Raw genomic sequence first — 19,206 nt, 5'->3', positions numbered from 1 at the left:
CTCCCCGAGCTCCTGCTATGGGTGCACGGTACCACCTGGTTTCACAAGGACTGCTCACCACCTCCGCCCCACCACAGCCCTCAGACAGGCACCGCCCAGCCGCGCGCGCCTCGCGCTCTCAATGGCCGTCCGCGTGCGAGCAGCAAGTGCGCGTGCGCCAGCTATAAGAGGGCGGCGGGCGGCCGTGCTTTGGCGTATGTGCGTGAGCTCTCCAATCATTGCAGGGCGCGGTGGTCACGTGAAGCTTGCGGAGTCCGCGCTTCCGGGGCCGCGCGGGGCGGCGCGCAAGGTAGAGCGGCGGTTCGGGCCGGGTCTGCCGCGGCCAGGCCCGGATCGTCCCGTCCGACTCCCGCCAGGTACGGCCGAGGGGGTTTTGGGGAGGCGGCAGCGAGTCGGGATCTCGAGACGCGGAGCCGTGGCTGAGCCGCCAGCGGGGTCAGCCTGGTGGGGCCTGGCCGGGAGCGTTGCGTCGCGGGGCGCGGTTCCCCGAGCTGCGGCGCTGGGAGCGTGGCGGTGTGGTGTGGTGTGTGGCGGGTTCGGACGGCGTTTCCTGTAGCGAGAGGCGGCCGGAGCGGCGCGGGCCCGGTGGCTGCGTGTGGCTGCGGGGCCTGGGCTGCTCCTCCAGTGCCCGGCGGTGCGGGAGGGATGGGTAGCAGTAGGGCTTTGCCGAACAGCCGCAGCGGTGAGCGGCGCAGAGCTGTCGCAGTTGGGCCTCTGAGCCGTCAGCCGTTCGTGTAACGTGTAGCTGTGTGGTAGCTGGCGAGTTTGGTTTAGTCGGTTCTCAGCAAGTAATTCCATTTGCTCTTCGGTCGGGTGCCAGTGCTGTCGTCTGTCTGACAGATCGGCTCTGAGCTGTGAGTCCCGGCGAGTTCAGCAGCGTGCGTTCCTACACCGCGCTGAGTGCTCCCGGCGAACCTGTAGCTCTCTTGCTTTGCCGAGTGATTTCTGTCCGTTTGCTGAGGAAAGGCAGCGAAGACTGCTATTAGCGAGGGCTGTGCCTTGCCTCCTTGTGCTGACATGCAAGTGACACGACTTGGATGTCTGTCCTTGTATCTGGGATATGTTTTCAAGGGTTCGTGTGGCTTCGTTCTCAAAGCCATTGGGGTTATGGAAATAGTTAGAAATTACAGGGAGCTTTGCAGTATGAATCTGTGTGCAGGAAAATTATATATATGTATTCTTCTGGCGTGCTTTGAAATTAAAAACTGCTCTTGGAGGCATCTCTTTAATGCCTGTAATGTGGAATTCCATTTGATCTTTCTCATGAAATGGCGAAGATGAAATGTAGGAAAACAGCAGCGTACCATTTTTTGGCTCACTGGGACTGCAGCAGTGTGCTGCGCCCTGTGTGTGTCAGGTGGAGCTCAGCAGTGAACTCCTCATTGCAGGATTCTTGCAGAGTACACTCTGTATTCATTCTACTTCAAATGCTGTAATCCTCATATCCTCATCAGGGACCAAATATGATGGGTCTTTGTATTGGATGTATAGATGTGGCCACACAAATGCTTATCTTCTGTTTGTGTTCTTCAGAGAATTCAAAGGTGAAAGAAAATGTTTAAAAAGTAAAATAATAAAGCCTCTCAAAATGCAACAGGCCTTCTTCAAAAGTAAGTTTTAGGCATTCTGTTGTCTTTTTTCCTTTAAATATCAGGACGTCTTAGAGTATGTGTGTAGCTGTAAGCCACATCAAACAGTGGCAGCTCAATGGTCTTCTCAACCATGCTATGCTTGTATCATACATGTACCCAAACCAAGCCAGCTCCATGTTGGTGAGAGCTGAGAACCAGCCCTCCTTCCAGGAAAGGGATGAGAACACCCATGTTGGGCTTCTGGTGCAAGCAGTAACACACCTCAGCTAAGTATTTACATAGGTTTAACCTGTGTGTCTGCACTCAGATCCTTTCATTAGCTGCAGCAGAGAAGTGATTGCAGTGATGTGGTGCCTTGCAGTACTTCTTCCTGTTTGTAGTGCTCTGACTTGTTTAGAAGTATAACAGCAGTGCTGGTCACTGAAGTCCAGGGTTTGCATGAAGAAAGCAGAACCACATGGCAATCCTGCAGCCAGGTGTTCTCTGTGTTGAAGTTTCTGACCTGATATATTTTCCAGTCTTCTAACTCCATTTCTGTACATTACATGGAGAGTAATAGCAAACAAATCTGCTGTTCTGAGAAACTATGAGTTGGCTGTGAGGAGTGCTAGCAGCAGTCAGAAATTAATTGCTTCTCTCCTACGTGACTATTGAAGACTTGCATTATTAGTGTTATACTTTCAAGTTTAAAATTTACATGTTTCATTTACAGCTGATTTAGAAAGACTTGGGCGCAGTAAAAAAGAAAAGCCACTACTACCACAGCAGCCATAGGAAAACAATTCTAAACTCTGCTTTAGCTTGTATGAGCAGAGCTTTGTTCTTACTTTCTAAGCACTGGTATGATGATATAGAATCGGTCATCAGCCATCCTGGAAGTCTGCACTTCTTCAACTTTCCTAAAACTGAAGATTACCTTTCCTTCTGAATTTCTTACATTGTTCTAATTGACAAGTGACAGTGCTTTTAATCCTGAAACTTGAAGTCAAAACATCCGCAACTCATTAACCTGCATCTCGAGTAGGATGTGGAAGTGAAGTAGCCTGAACTTGTGCTTTTCTGATGTAGGACTTGGAGCTTGCCCTTTAAATTGTTTGCAGTTATACTGCGCAGTATTTAATGGATGATGGTTTTCACATCTACCTCTATGAGAAGCTGTTGATGTGGGAAGCGTGTTCTAAAAGTATCTTAGCTTGGTTACAGCATAAATAACTTCCAAACCCCACACCTGTCCTGTACGCTAATAGGCATTGTTTCTGCACTGAAACGTGGTACATCTGAAATTAACAGATGTTAATTGGTGCTCAGCGTTCGTCATGAGTGGTGACAAAGCTGTTAGGGCAGAACTCGGCTTTGAAGTCTTGGGGGAACAGCAGTGTGATCACAGTGTCTTGCAGCCACTTGTGCAGTGACTGAGTTGGTTGCTGTCTTTTCTTTTGCTGTCTTCCTTTCTTTATCTGCCCTTAAGAATGGAATAACCAGTTGATATTTTCTTCTAAGTTTATTCTGTTTTTTGGAAGCTGTGTCTTTGTATCAGATAATTCATTCCATGCTGACTGTAACCATCACGTTCTCTTCATTTGAGCATGTGGGATATATTGTGCCACTTCTTGTGCTTCATCTCAGTGTCTCAAGACAAGTGCTATGTACAAATTCATTGTTCCTGCTGATGGGGACAGAACTTCATCCCCAAGCAAATTCTTTAAATTCATTATTGCAAACACTCAGCAGGTTAGCACGCAGGAAGAACTTCATACCAAGGGTGTCGACATCTAATGAGAGAGAACGTATTTTTGTGAGGAAGGTGGTATGATTCAAGCAGCAAGAAAGCATTCCAGACAGCACACTGGTCAAAATGGACAGATAGGAAGAGGAGTGCTGGGAGGACTCTTACTGGGGACCTGAAGACTGTGTGGACACGTATTGCCTACAACTGAGCTGCAGGGGATGAACAACTCAAAGAAGGAAAGGCTTCTGCTAAGGAGAGTTAGGTTGTTACCTTCTAGAAGTTTTATATTTATTTCCTGGGTGTGGGAGGAAGGAAATGTCAGTAAAAAAAAAAAAAAAAAGCACTAATCACAAATTCAAGCTTAATTGTTTCTGGTAATACAGTTTTAACAACAAAATACTTCTAAATTTTTATATCGTGCAGCTTGTTTAGTATAGCCTTAAGCATTGCAGGTCTTTTGAGAATCGGTCTGTGGTTATTATCAGATCAGGAGAACAGAAATTGACATTTTCCATAGTAGTTGATTCTACTGAATAGTAAGCATACTTGTTTCTTTTTATCCATGTAGGAATAAGCTGTCTCTCTAGCTTGACTAGCAGCGTGATTGTATTCCAACTCTGTACTTACTGGCCTTTACCTTACTTGCTTCTTTACATTTAAAAATACAATTCAATTTCCTGTTTTCATGCTTTTCCTATCACTGATAAGTTTACCTGTTCCTGTCAGTCTTCAGAGCCAACACAGCCAAGATTTTCAACTGGATTGGATTTGTATCATAGCAGAATGGTTTATTATGTTCTGTTGTTGGGGATGCCCTGTTGCTGGTGATGGGTGAGCCTGAAAAAACCACAGCTCAACTTGCACATCTCTGGGTGAGTGCTCTTTTTGTTGAAGTGTTTTTTGTTTGTTTAAGAGCCGAGTTGTATTTTAGACCTGACCATCTGGTTTGTTTGCTTGTTTTCCCCAGACTACACCTTTATTCAGTATCTCTCATATAATTTAGAGAGTTGTCAGGTTTTGTTTTTTCATAGTGTGGAGTGAAATGGTGTAATCCCAAATGAAAGATCAGGTTACTCTGAGCTTTTGTTGTAACTTAAAGATTGATTCTGCTTGAGCAGAGTGTTGGATTAGATGATTTCAAGAGATCCCTTCCAACCTAAATTATTATGACAGTTTTGTTATTATAAGCAGTTTATTACAAGTAGTTCTGCATTTGGAAAAAAAAAAAGTGTGAGGATGGGCTGTGGTGGGAGGGGATGAATTGTTAACTGTTCCCTGTTTCTTCCACACAATGTCTCAACTTGGTGGTAAGTGATAGGATGCATTGTTGCAATATTGAGCTATATCTTTTTATGTTCCTGTAGCTGCTGTTTAGCCTGCAGTCCAGAAGACAAGGGGTTCTGGCTGATCAGGAGTAACTATTAACAATTCAAGTTGGCTGGAGAATGGAAGGTGTTGAGTTTAAGGAAGAATGGCAAGATGAAGATTTTCCAAGGTTTTAAACTTTTTGTAAATAAAAATCAAATACATAACATCCAAAACAATCTGTCCCTATTTTCCTGATAAACTAATACTCAGTCTTGCAGTGATTTCCACTAACATAGTGATCTTGAGAGGCTTTTGTGCCTTGTTTCTTTGTGGTCTGGAAAGGGATAGCTTTATGTTAGTGTGTAAGTAATATAAGAATGCCCATACTGAAATTTCTGATGTTACCAGTATGAAAGTGTAAGTTCAGCTTTGTTTTCTTCTAGTGTTAAATGAACTTTTTCTGACTGTTTGCTTATAATCACCAATGACTGAGGGCCTGAGTACTGCAATAAGCAATGCTTCTGAGCAAAACTGCTAGCATGTAAGAGTACTGTGATGCTCAGACCTGCAAAGAAATTAAAAAAAAAAAAAAAAGTTGACTTCATATATGTTCTGTTTTATAAAAAAAAAAAGAGTACTGTTTCTGTGATGTATTTAACATTAAACTTTATCAAGCAAGAATACAGTAAGTTTTCCTAAAGATGATACCAGTGGCAACTAGTACTTTGGCATTTCATAATGTGAATGCTTTAAGGAAATTTCTGCTGTGTTGTTTACTGCCAGCTTGAATTTAGATAGCATGTGCATTTGGATCAATACAACCCACAGTGTGTTTCTAGTGGAAACTACTATTAAAAACTATTTTGTGTGTCAGGCCCCTGCCAGAGGATGATCCTGTTGACTCAGATATATTGGCTGCAGCAGGAACAGAAGGTGAAACTGGTAAGAACATCTCAATGCAGTTGGGCTGATGGTTTTCTACTTAAATGGCTGTCCTAAAACTCTGTTTTGTGTTGGTTTGGTTTTGTTTGTTTTTGTTGTTGATGAGGCTTGAGGGATCAGCATTCTAAATGAACATATTCATATGTGAACAGAGGGATCTGAGTAATAATGAACATAAATAACACTCATTTCATGACTGATCTTAAAATCTTGGTTTGTTATTTGATTTCTGTTCTGCATCAGGTCGGGCCTCCCTTAGTCTAACTCCATATTTCAGGCCTTTTAAGGTTTTTGGCAGTCCGAAAGATAAGAAAAACAAACACAACTGTTTTGGATCTTGTCTGTCTGCTTTATCTTGGATAATTCCAGTACTGGATCAATATCTTTATTTGCTGCTTTCAGCTGCTGCCTAAATCACGCAAATGTTTGCCTTGTGTGAGAGCACATTGTGTATTTGCCTAACACTTTCCTTAATCTGCTCATACTATTGTCGTTTAGCTTTGTCTGGGTTTTTTTTTTGGTTTTTTTTTTTTTTTGCCTTGTATATTGCTTCTTTCAAAGACAGCTGTGATGTTATTGATTCCTGACAAAAACAAGGGCTGGAATACAAATGCATTGCACTGTCTGCAATACTACTGGAGGGGGCACTTCACATTTTTCTTTTGTTAACAGTAAGGTGATCTCCCTCTGACCTTAGTATGTATGCAGTTGGGTAAACATAACGTTTTAAGGACTTGAACTTTAGTCTCCCAAGTTGTGTTCTTTTTACCATGTATATTTTAATTCCTGATGTAGGGATGCATTGTTTAAATGGTGGGCGTTAACTTACTGTGTACTCTGGGGAAGTGCAGTTGTCTTGTTACTGTGCTCGTCTAAACTCACTTGAGCTTTGAAAACAAATTTGCTTTTTTAAATGCAGCAGTTAATGGAACCAAAGTGAGGAAGAAACTTACAGCTCCAGATATTAGCTTAAATTTAGATCGCAGCGAGGAGTCTGTTTTGTCTGACTTGGATGAGAGCGGAGACATTGATTTGGATGACTTAGATACTCCTTCAGAGAATAGCAATGAGTTTGAATGGGAAGGTAAGTGTTTTGTAGCTCTTGTATGTTGCCACAGGATGTTTTCTTATTCTTCCGGTGGGAAAGAACTGACTCGTAATTTCTTCTCTCATGCAAGTCATTAGATAGAGACAATTTTTAAAAAGCAAATCCTATGCTGACTGACTAATAACAAACAAACATAATAGCTATTAACTCCAATAAAGTAAAGTGAATGCAAATCCTTGGTACAAACATACGCTTTACATGTGTTATAATTCCATTCTGTATAGAGGTAAGCAACATGAATATTAGCAGGTTGCACATTAGCGTATCAGGACTTCGTGAATTGTAAGCCTTTGTATTTAAAGAGATCTAAATGATGTTATTAAAAAATGAGTAACACCTGAGTCATTTACTGCTGAAATGAAACTGAGAAAAGGTCAGAACTCTTCAGACTTTGCAAACTGTCTTTACTGGCTGGAAATAGTAGAAAAACCTGTATTTTCTGTCAACTTGAAATATGTTTGAAGTTAACTTACCTATAGCCACGGTGGAAGTGCTACAGAAATGATCCTTACGAAATGAGTAGATTGTTAATAATATTTTTATAGGCAAAATCTGTTGAATCTAGTTTTGTTGGAAGTAACAAAGTTCTGTGTGGGAGTTAGAGCACAAGTTTCAAACTTGCAGCTTAGTTATGATTAGGGCCCTTTTAATGTAAGCTAAGGACTTTTACTTTGGTCAAACAGTTGGAGTTAAACTTCTGTAAACATACTACTTAAAAATGTATCTGAAATTATAGATACGTGACCTTGACTATTACTTGTTTTGTGCTGCAAATAATAAAAAAGAATCCTGAGAAAACAGGAAGTTCTTTTCATTGTTACATATGAAAAAAATCTGTTATTCATTCCAGGGTAGCTTATAAATGGACGGAAAACGTTCTTTAAAGCAAGGGCTTTTAATACCTAAGATATTGCAGGTCAAGATTTGGTAACAGAGGCTCTGGGCTTACCTGTAGAAACGAGTCTGTTTGAGAACTCTAGAGACGAAGAGCTGGTGTTTGGGGTTAGCTTTGCAGTGCTGCTAAGGAAATGTTCCAGATATTTGTGCCTTGTTTTTCAAAAGTGGCTGAAAAGGGTTTCTGTCTTTTCTTCCTTTAATGCTGCTGCCTTCATTTTCCTGGAAGGATAGTTTCAGTTAACAGCTTTGTCTTGGGAACAGACAACTAACTTGCAGTAGGTTTTTCTCGCTTTGGGTAAGGTCTATGCAACGAAGTCAAGAATCATTTATTTAATTGGAGCAATTTTTTTGACAGATTGCTGTCAGCATAAATTTCGTATAGTGATTGTGCGCACACACAAATTAGATTTAATTTCTAATAGAATGCCTGCATGTCTGCTTGCAAGATAGTGTTAATATTTTAAATTATGCTTCCATGTAAATCTGTGATCAAGTAACCTGTATGATTATCACAGAGTTAACCACTTTGCCTATTTTGGTGACATCCATTCAGGTCAGTGTACTGAATGCTTCCTGTTAAGTAGGCTTCTTACCTAATCAGAACCTTGCATGCGCTTTCAAATATAAAACTGCAGTTCATGGCAAACAAAGCTAACAGTAGTTTGATAAAAGTTTGATGTTGATGAGATGGTCTTTTGTCATGACTGAGGGAACTGATTTCCTTCAGCTAAATGTATTGACTGACTTAAATTGGATAGCAAAATGGTTAACCTGTGTTATAATTGGCCATCACTGTATGCAGTATTCATAATGGATATTGAACATGTTTTAACTTCGGCAGATGATCTTCCAAAGCCAAAAACTACTGATGTAATTAGAAAAGGATCACTTACTGAATATACAGCAGCAGAGGAGAAAGAGGATGGTCGACGCTGGCGTATGTTTAGGATTGGCGAACAGGACCATAGGGTGGACATGAAGGCAATCGAACCGTATAAAAAAGTTATCAGTCATGGTGGTAAGAATTAGTGATGCGCTGAGGGGATCTGTTGAAACTACTACTAGAAGCTGGGATGCAGTGGTACAGCAAAATTGGAAAGACTCAGTGATGCTGTGCTTTGTTGTAGTGTAAAGCATGTGCTTAGTTTGATACTTCTTGCATTTTAATCTAAAATTGCAGAACGTATTTGTGTTCAGCTCCTAACATGACCATTCATAATGTGCTTAGAAGTTATACAGTCTCAGTGTTATGATCTAAATTTTTTTTGGTTTTAAGAGTGTTGAAAGAAATAGCTTTAGTTTGCTCAGGCAAAAATCAATTTACTGACTCTAGCTTAACAGTCTATGAGGTTCAGGTAGGAAGAAAAGTTGGCCATCAAAAACATTAAATGTACTGAGATATGGAGTATAGGTACAGCACTTTGATTGCATCTGTTTCCATTATTTCCCTAAAAGTAGATTAACTTTAAAAAATATGTATATATTTAATAATTATAAGCAAAATGTTTTTGGAAACAGACTGACACATGTTCTTACCTCTTCCATCCAAGTGGTTCCAGAAGATCAGTCTGGTGATAGGTGATGTATAGTGTGTGTGTGTGCTTGTCCATTTATATACCATTGGTGTTTGCAAAGCTCTTTAAGGGAAATAATGGAAAAACTTGCTGTACATTCATGACTTTTCTTTGAGTGAAAGTGGTCAAGATATAATCACTGTAGTCACTACTGCTGTCTTTTTCTTTGTAGGTTATTATGGTGATGGGTTAAATGCCATTGTTGTGTTTGCTGTTTGTTTTATGCCTGAAAGCAGCCAGCCTAACTACAGATACCTAATGGACAATCTATTTAAGTAAGTCATCACCTGCCTTTGAACACTACCTTGGCTTCATATTGTAAAACTTAATAACATCTTTTTTTTTTTGTGAAGCTTTTTCTTTTAGGTGAGGGAAGGGTAAAACAATACAGCAACTGTGTCTAATTCAGGGGAAAAAAGTGACTGGATGTTGCTTAACACTGTTGTCAGCTTCTCCTTTTTGGGCATATTTGGGCAGTACTAGGAACTACTTCAATATCCACAAATGTTCACTTGAGCATTTTCTTTCCCTGTGTTTGCAGGTATGTAATTGGCACTTTAGAGCTACTAGTAGCAGAGAATTATATGATAGTGTACCTGAATGGTGCGACAACACGGAGAAAAATGCCAAGCATAGGCTGGCTTAGGAAGTGTTACCAGCAAATTGACAGACGGTAAGAAGTTCTGTGGTGTTTTCTCCCAGTGTTTGTGTTCAGTGCTGTTTAATGAGGTGGCTGCTAATCATTAAGATGTAACTGTGAAGTATATTGTTTGTTGTATTGAAAATCTCTTCTGACATCTTGTTGGTGTAGAATAATGGTATGGATATGTTTTGATTATTTTTTTTTTTTTTTTTTTTTTTAAATTCTGTTTTCATAAGTGAAATCATAGCATTAGAATGGTGGGTACTGCTACAGTGTAGTACTTTGTTAAACATTCATATGCTAATATAATAAGGTGGGTCCCTTGACAATTTCATTGCAAATGTGTTAAAAAAATACTGTAACTTCGGTTGTTAAAATGATGGTAGCCTTTTAATTCTGACTAGGTATTTTTCTAGTGTTTTCTTAGGGCAGTTGGTAATTTCAAGTAATGGGATATCAGAGTGCTAGATCTAAATAACAAAGTTGTAATTGCAAAAATGTTTTGTGTGTGTGTGTGTGTATATATATATATTTTAAGAAGCTTTTTGTCATGTTACTTTTTGCTCTAATAATCATGTTCAATGTTTGCATCCTTCAGGTTAAGGAAAAATCTGAAGTCATTAATCATAGTTCATCCTTCTTGGTTCATCAGAACCCTTCTGGCCATCACAAAACCTTTTATTAGGTAACAATATGGATGCTATTATTCTTTTTAAAAGTTTAAATGTTTGACTGTTTGAATACTGATCTAATGGATACTTTCTAAGTTGTAACTGTACCCTGCATTTGTTCTTCCACAGCTCAAAATTCAGCCAGAAAATTAGGTATGTCTTTACTCTGGCAGAACTAGCTGAACTCATCCCCATGGAATACGTTGGCATCCCAGAATGCATAAAACAGTACGTCTTATAGTTCAAATGTGTTCTAGGTTGACCATGTGTAGGAAGTGCTGTATAATATATTCAGTGGTTGGTTTGAATGTAATACTTGATATTTAATAAAACTGCTATGTCTAGGAGGAATTGCTGAACCACAGTTTCAATATTCCATACTACAGAAGGAATGCTAATGTTCAAGGACTTTCCTGTATAGTGTCTCACATAATTAGCTGTTTATGATGTGTTTAGTCTTCTGTAGATTAAGCCTTGCTGCAGTTGTTCTACTTATTGTATGCTAAATGGCTTGAGTAAGAAATGCTGTGCACTTACATTGAACTTATAGTATTTTCACTGTTCATGCTAAACTGCAATACAAAGTAAGGAGTGAAATATCAGTTGGGTAGGGATTTCATTTGAAGAAAGCTGTAGATAAAAAGTGCTTGAATCCCTACCCATTGTACTTCTGAAACTACTTTGGCAGAGAGGGGAAGGCAGTACTAATGTCCTTGATTTTTCTTTTTTTCCTTCTGCTCTTCCTTTCAGATCTTTGCCACATAATATCTATTTAATGTCAGCACAACTCTGCTCTCAGGTGTGACAATGACACTTGAACAGAATCAGTGGCTGCAGTAATAAAGCGGAATCGTAAACTTTTCTCTTGAAAAAGCTAGATGGAAATAATAATTCTGTCAGTAGATTAATTGGAAAGCATAACGTACAGAGTCCATGGATTATGTACCACAGTAGGTGATCACAGATGTGATGGCTAATGGGGAACTCTATAAAGGAAGGTAGTGTAGTATCACTTTGGGCAGAGCATCACATCCATGTTGGATAAACTGACTGCTGGGTACCACAGTAAACATTCAGCTGGCATTAGTTGTGAATTTCTTTTTATTTTTTTAGCATAGAGCAAATGCAGTTTTTTGTTGAGGGTGAAAGATGTGACAAAGTTGGAGCAGCCTTCTGCTACTCTGAGAATTTTCTCTGGGGATTTTTTGAAGGATATGTTAGGGAAATTCAGGCTGTCATTCCAAGTTTTATAAAGCTACTTTCTGTACTAAATAATTGCTTGGGTTGGAAGGGACATTAAAGCCCATCCAGTTCCAACCCCCGCTGTGGGCTGGTTGCCACCACTGTATCAGGCTGCCCAGGGCCCCATCCAGCCTTGCCCCCAGGGATGGGGCATCCACAGCTTTTCTGGGCAGCCTGTTTCAGTCTTCAGAGGTCAGCCAAGCTCATCCTTTTTAGTAGTTAATTATCAGACTAATGTGTTCGATATCTGGTTTTAAACTATTAAGAGTATAGACTTAAAACTTTAGCGATGGATAAATATTGTACAGGAAGTTGTTCTGGTAGTTAATTTAATATTAATTATCTTGAAAATGCAAAACTTTTTTTTGCTTTTTTCATTTAAGAACTTGGCATGTTTCCACAAACTATATTGACAGTAATAGCAGTTTGTAGCTTCTATTGAATTTGGCCTTTGTATATTTACTGAAATCAAACTTTTCCCCACCAAGGTATGAAGAAGAAAAGTTTAGAAAGAAACAAACAAGGTATATTCATGTTTTGATGAGGGTTGCATCTAGATAAGACTATTTGCACTGCAACTAACTCCCAGATGATTGGCTTGTGTAAAGGAATAAGCATTTGTAAATATAAACAAGCACTAGTGACCTAGTTCTTATGCATGAAAGTAACATCTGAAAACTCACGTATTTGTAAATAGTGTCTACTATTAAATGTGATTCTGAGTTTTAAGGGGTGTGTGTGGATTCTTAACCACATTTTCAAGAGGCAAAAGCATGCTTCTGTATGAACTGATTCAATTGTTTCACTGTTTCTAACAAGTGATGTCTAAAGAGCTGTTTTTAGGTGCTAAGCTGTAGTACGCAGCAGAGGCACAACTGTGGAGGAAGTTCTAATATGTATTTAGTTTCATATTAACTACCTTTTTAACTTGCACAGATGCAATTTAATGTTTTTAGTGCTGTTTGTATTTGCAGTGTGTATATTCCTTGGTAACAGTCATTAGATTTTCACTTTGCAAACTTTCAGTCTCTTGCTAATCATTCAAGCTATCCTAATAGCTGTGATAACTTTTTTTTTTTGCTTTTACTTTTTACTGTATAACTAACAAATGTACTATAGTGTTCTGTTATTAACTTCACCTTATTTGCCTACTCTTCCGTGTGTGTAACTATTGAGGGAAGCTTATTGTCTAACTTGGATAATGACCAAAGAAACAGTGAAATGAAAATTAAAAATAATTCTCTCTGAAAACTTGCACATGAAGCTACTTCACTATGAATTACTCCATTAAGAGAATCCTGTGGTGTTGTAACCTTGATTTCTAAGAAAGCTGAACTTAAGAAACCCACCTTTAGCATCCCTGTCAATGTCGATACTTGTACTACCAATACTTTTCACAAAAGTTTTACTTCAAAACTGAAGTAGACAGGAAAGATCACAGGCACAAAGTGGTTGTGAGATATTGTTGAAAGCAGCTGTAGGCATTATTGTAATATGGGAAAGGAGACATGTTGATGTTTGTTTATGAAGAGTGTTGTGGATGGCAGTAGGAATTCTTTGGCTATGTACACGTCATTTTGGAAGCTAGAGTATGATACTGTGGATTTATATTGCCAGCTATAGGTCTGTGTGTAGCCATCTTGCATTAGCTTACCATATTTTCTCGTGCTTCCTATAATTCTACAAGTCATGTCAAAATATGCTTTCCTAAGTTACTGCAATGAGGACAGGGATGAGTTGCAGCAGCATGCTGTGCAGGTAAACTGTTCCTTAATTAGGAATGTTTCTAAATTCCACTGCTCCAGGTTTACTGAATCCATATGTTTAGGTGCAGTTCATAAAACTGTAAAAAATAGAACATCCTATGAACCTATGGGTTCATGACCTGGAAGAGTTGTCATTGTTTTAATCACTTTGAAGAAAGTGGCTGGCTATCATTGGAGAGACTGAACAGATAGGCTAGTCAGTTCAGCTGTTAGAAGACAAACTTATCCTGAGCCTCTGTTGCTTTGGAACTATATTGGTTCTAAAGTTAAGTGATCTCCATTATTTTCCAGAAGATAAAGCTAAGAGTGTAGTTGATTCTAAAGATGAGAAGTTGATCTAAAGATGAGAAGTACGTTTCATGCAGCACTGTGAGCCATCCCCTGCTTTCTGCAAAGCAACATGTTGTTCAGTGGCCCAAGGTAGATACAGAAACTCCTCAGAAATGAATTTTTCCTGGGTAGTCAAAGGAGTCTTATAATTTGATGGAAAGTACTGCAATTAAGGAGCCACTAAACTCTTGTTAATTAAGTTTTTGCTGTTACCTTCTTGGCTTAGTTACTTAAAATTGGAGAAAATTCTGTGCTAATATTGCAGTGTATGAGTTCATCAGGTAGCAGCACCTGATAGTATTGTTAACTGAGAACTTGTGTTCCTGCTTGTATTTAGTAAGAGTACAGAACCTTTTTCTTGCTGTGCAGTCAAATTGTACTTGTGCTTTTCAAATGCTATGCTTACTTTAATGGCTTCTTAACAATTTTAATCAATTTTGAGGGGGAAGTAAGAAAACAGACTTTTTAAACATCTTATTGTAACTGCATTTAATAAAAATCTTAACTATTCAATATTTACATGCTAAACCTTGTTCCATGCAAGAGCTTTCACCTTTTTCTGTTAACAGTTTTGCCTAATATATAAGCGAACTAAATTTGTTTTTAATACAGTTCTAACATCACTGTTTTCTTTACTAAGCAGAGTTGACCAAGAGCTGAATGGAAAACAAGAGCAGAAAAGTGAACAGTAAGTTGAGAGACAGAACAAGACTGAAGAATATACAGATGGATTTATGCTATTTTCTTCATTTATGATGCATTCTTGTGTGTATATATTACATAACTTGTTGCAAGAGGTGCTTAACTTTAGACTGGCACACAATGGACTCTTCACTGCTGTATTGGTTTGTCTTGATTTGAGTAGCTACCTTTGTGTAATCCTTTTATACGGCCAAATGTCAAAGAACCCCATGTTTAGAGGATGTTCTTACAATTGTTTATCTAAATGATGCATGTTCTTCAGTAAAATATTTATATATCTAAATGCTAAAGGAAAGATAATATATATTTTTATGACTTTGAGCAATATGTTGTGTACCTGCTGAAGGAATTCATTTGCAGGTAGGCGAGGCCATAAACTACTTGTTATTGTATAAAGCGCGTGATCTGTTTTTGCTCTAAATGGTCAAGTGCATTTCTTGGTTGTCAGAGAAACCTTAATTTGTTTGAAAATTAACAATCACATAACGTAGTCTACTATATGCGTGGAGATGCTTATTTCTGTTCACACCTAATACAAGCAGTTCTCATTTACCTCACTAGAGTGAGCTTGAGCTTTGTCTTGTAGTCCACTTCTCAGAACACAGATCTGGAGTTCTCTGAATTCCTGTCTGTTGGCCAGAGGGTTTAAGCCTAAGCTGCAGTGGAAACTAAACTGTGTAAGTGACTGATATCAGACCTGTGTAAATTTAAGCTGCAAATTTCAGATTCTGCTTCAGTAAATGAAGGCTAGTTCAGCTACAAGGATGACATGAGTTTGTTCTGGGTTGTGTTGGTTTTTTTTTTTTTTTTTTTGTGGATAAATATCAGTTATCACCAGTAATTCTGGTTATTTTTCAGTAGAGCTTGAGAGTGGCATAAATATCTTACCCATAATATCACTTGTGTGCAGAGATTGGGGGACTCTTACTATTACTGTGTCATCCTTGTAAATCAGCATCCATTTCTAAAGCTCTTGGCTTGGCACCTGATAGTAGTATTAACTTCACCAAAAAAAAACAACAATATAAAAGGTTTCCTCCTTATCCCATAAGGGTAGTAAAGTTGCCTGTATAAAAAGCGTTCTTGGATTCCAGGGCAACAGTTAGGCACTGACTGATAGCCTGTAAAAGTTTGTGAAGTGTCTTGAGCATTGCTGTTTTCTGTAAGGACAGATGCACACAAATGAATCCATTCAGGAGCTGAGCAATTCAATGTTTTAGCAAATGCTCAATCTTCAGATATTTTTACATGCTTGTGATTTTTGTCTTTAAAATGTCAATTTCATGTAGTGTTATACGTTTCTCTTGAACTTTAAAAAAAAAAATGCATTCAACTAGATTAATACCTGGCGTGGATTAGTGGCAGTCTAGCTAGTTCCATGGTCAACATTTATTAATGGCCACTTCATGTAGAATCTCTAATGATACACATAATGGTCTGGGAACAGATACTCATGTCAGATAAAGATGAACTGCCCATGTCTCTGGGAGTTTGTCTGTGATTCAGAGGCTTTCATCTCAAGGTCTTGGTACTTATGCTACCTTCTGTATTGTGGTTTCAAAGAGATTAATATGTAGGATGTTCTCTTTCAGGAGGTAATATTGATTTCAAATTGCCTTGAATCTATTACATCATGTTTGGATCCTGCTTTGAAAGCAGAACACAAATGTGAACGTTTCATTTAAAGGCTTTTTTCCTCTTCTGAATTTGATGCTGACCTGGATTGAAGTTAGTGAAGTGGACATTTTCACAATTTGTTTAATGCTTCCACAATGCAACACATCTGAACAGACAAACCTGGAAACCATCCCAGTCTTTGCTGATTCTGTGAGTCCTAGGGTTGATGCTAAGCATTCCAATCCACTCATCTTGTTTCAAATTCTTCCTAGTTCAGAGAAGTATTCTCAGTAAAGTCGTGTTTATAATGGAACAACTGAACTTCTGTGAGTATCTGTCCTTTCCCTCCTATGTATATATTGTCCTTTAGAGTAGACAGTCCTCTGTTTAGGGTGGATTCTCAAATGATAAGATTATTGGTTGTTTTTTTTTTTTTTCTTCTGGTGGCTGAGTGGCTCTGCAGTTTCATGTTGCAGTAGTACTATTTCTTTTGGAAATACTTCCCTAAAAGTCTGTTTCTTTAGTATTAGTTTTTGTGAATGAATACACTGTAAAACAGTTGTTCTGTCCTGAAAATATACACAGCATGAGAATCTTGTGTACTAAAGAACGATTCTCCTCTGACCTTTTCCAGCTCATCATTTAATGATGAGGGGGATGTTTACAAAAAGCAGAGGTCCCAAAGTTATCCTGAACTCGAATTAACTTGTCAACTTTATATTTTTAAATATATAGAATAATTTAATATATTTTAATATTTAAAAACATTAGAGTTAGAATTTCATACTTTATTAAAGTTATTTCTTTCTGAATTGCTTTGTGAAAAGTAACAGTATTACAGGGGGTTCACCTTATGCACTTCTTCCTAGAGGTAGAATTTGTGTTGCTGGAATATGTTTTGAGCTCTGCTGATAGAAGTTGGAGTCACTAATTCACCTTCAGTTTGGAGGTTTCATGAGTTTGTGTGTATGTATATATACGTGCTAATGGATACCTTGTTATTGCTGTGTGACACTGAAATGGAGTTGTTTGAAATGGTGATCTCTGTATGTGTGGATGTGAGGTTGTATAAAACGAGTTTTACAATGGGAGAAACATTCAGAAGTGACAAAGGTATTTTGGAGAAAGTGTCATTAAAAACTGATGTGGATAGACTCTGGATTGTATAAGTACTCTTGATGGTTTTATGTAGCGTGGCAAAGCTGTGTTCTACTGGAAAGTAACAGTGAGGGATCCATAGAAATTTAGTGCTGAATCATACAGAAATCTTTTGAAGTTTTGGAATTTTAACACATTCTCAGTTCAGTTAAGAATTTTCAGTTCCATAAAGCTTAGAACTAGTTAGAGTAATATGTAACTTTGTAACTTTATGTAGCTTAGCATATTTCTTCTTCCTTTCCAGAGGACAAGTGAAGAAGAGTATTTACTTGCTGTTAGGAACTGTGCATTGAAAACAGTAGTTATATTCCAAATTGCACACAACTAGTCTTAGCTGGGTTAACATGTCTTGGCAAGTTTCTTGCTTCACACACTTTAATGCTCTAATGGCAGATTAGGATGTTTCAACAGGAAATTTGTGTCAGACTTCAAAGTTGGATGAAATGTTGGTGGTAATGGGATCTTATGAAATGACCTCACAGTGTGTCAAAAAGAGAAGTGGGCATTAGTGCCTAGTTACAGCCTCACCATTGTCATAGACTGGAAAGTCTAATAACTGTGGGGAAAAAAACAATTGAACTAAATCATGAACAGATGGTTTTAAACTAAATCTGTAATGAGCAGTAAGATTATTGGAGAAGGGTGTATTTCAGTGTCAGACTTTATTTGTGTATCTTGCAGACTTATATTGTATTTATTATGTAGAAAGATGGCTTAAGTGCATCTCTTACCCAAGCTGTTGTCTCTGAAGGTGATGTTAATTCTCAAGTCATTCCAGTCTCCCTTAAAAGACTCATGTGAGGAAGAGGGGGAAGGGATAATTGCTTGTGTGCTTTCGGTAACCACAGAAGACTTAGAAGGATTTTGGAGAAAAATATGTATTCAGTCCTTGTGGATGCAGGTCATTCTCGAGAGGATTTTTTTCATGCTGGTTGTTAAGTGTGCTTTAATGATACTTTTCAAGGATACCCGATTTTAGTCAGAATAGCACTTTGATATATAAGGAATATTTAAATATATTTTGAAAGACATTTTGCAGCTTTCCTAACATCAGGATTGTAAGTTGAACTACACTTTCTCCTGTCACCTCTTGTTCTCTACATTCAGCTAACAGGAATGAGGGCAGTTGTGAAGTAAAAGAGAGTGCAGTTCTGTTTGTGTTTTCATCATTCCATTCAAGCATGACTGAGATGAATTAAAAAGCTTTAATTTTGCTAAACTGTTTCAGATCACTTTTGTGATTCGGATAGCCCAGATTATTTGTTTAAACATCTTTTTTTCTGTTTTTTTTTTTTTTTTTTTTTAATTATCTAAAGAACAACTGGCTTTTTCAATTAAAAAAAAAAAAAAAAAAAAGGGAAATCTGTACCTTACCATGGACCTTCCTCTGGCTTACTCAGGGCTATTAGTTGTGACATGAAGTTCCACAGTAAAATTTGTTCACAGAAGATAAGTGTTTCATTTCCCAGTGGCTCTGTAGTTCTGTGTTGCTTCTTACTCAGCATCTGAACAAGGCCTGTATAGAAAAAGGGAAAGAGCCCTTCAACGGGCTTAAAAATTGTCTATGAACGCAATTATTGGTCTGCACAGTGTGGTAAACTTGCAGTTTTTAACTAAATGGAGCTGTAGCAGTCATGCCAAACCATGAATCATTCTATAACCAGCTTAAATAATTGACTCTTAGTAGTCATTGCAGACACGATTGTATTTTGCTTTGTCCCTTTTGTATAAAGCTGTGTGAATACAAGGCTCTTCACCTACCTCTTGTATTAGTATTCCTTCTTTTCTGTTTGCTTTCCAAGATGTCACAGAGTAATGTGATGAACGTGTCTGACCGTGCCAGCTGTGAGCACTTATCAGAACCTTTTAATTAGGAAAAAGTAAATGCTGAATGCAATAAATATTTTTGAAAGAGGTCTGCATGTTT

General features: G+C 38.3%; 1 protein-coding gene across 3 annotated transcripts; it reads left to right on the top strand.

Annotated features, from left to right (window-relative positions):
* Positions 1 to 210: 210 nt before the first annotated feature.
* Positions 211 to 19,193, top strand: BNIP2 (BCL2 interacting protein 2). 3 transcript variants are annotated; one of them, XM_048956807.1, is made up of 12 exons: positions 211 to 356; positions 4,048 to 4,193; positions 4,686 to 4,816; positions 5,504 to 5,571; positions 6,491 to 6,655; positions 8,418 to 8,594; positions 9,323 to 9,425; positions 9,692 to 9,823; positions 10,392 to 10,478; positions 10,594 to 10,692; positions 12,195 to 12,230; positions 14,446 to 19,193. In XM_048956807.1, exons 3-12 carry the CDS (start codon positions 4,767 to 4,769, stop codon positions 14,492 to 14,494), a joined length of 966 nt encoding a protein of 321 aa, XP_048812764.1. In that variant the 5' UTR covers positions 211 to 356; positions 4,048 to 4,193; positions 4,686 to 4,766; the 3' UTR covers positions 14,495 to 19,193. The 3 variants fall into 3 exon arrangements, with proteins under 3 accessions (XP_048812764.1, XP_048812765.1, XP_048812766.1); XM_048956808.1 differs by lacking the exon at positions 12,195 to 12,230; XM_048956809.1 differs by lacking the exons at positions 10,594 to 10,692; positions 12,195 to 12,230.
* Positions 19,194 to 19,206: the final 13 nt, after the last annotated feature.

This window comes from Lagopus muta, chromosome 10, assembly GCF_023343835.1.
Source record: "Lagopus muta isolate bLagMut1 chromosome 10, bLagMut1 primary, whole genome shotgun sequence".
NCBI lineage: Eukaryota > Metazoa > Chordata > Aves > Galliformes > Phasianidae > Lagopus > Lagopus muta.
Note: the sequence above shows the minus strand (reverse complement) of the source record. Positions and strands in the feature narration are given on the sequence as shown.

What these genes read in the sequence shown, in the direction of transcription:
- BNIP2 (XM_048956807.1), top strand. Translation starts at nt 4,767, where the DNA reads ATGGAAGGTGTTGAGTTTAAGGAAGAATGGCAAGATGAAGATTTTCCA. An exon ending in CAATGAGTTTGAATGGGAAG is followed by an intron (nt 6,656 to 8,417) that starts GTAAGTGTTTTG and finishes TAACTTCGGCAG; the next exon opens with ATGATCTTCCAAAGCCAAAA. An exon ending in ATCCCAGAATGCATAAAACA is followed by an intron (nt 10,693 to 12,194) that starts GTACGTCTTATA and finishes TTCCCCACCAAG; the next exon opens with GTATGAAGAAGAAAAGTTTA.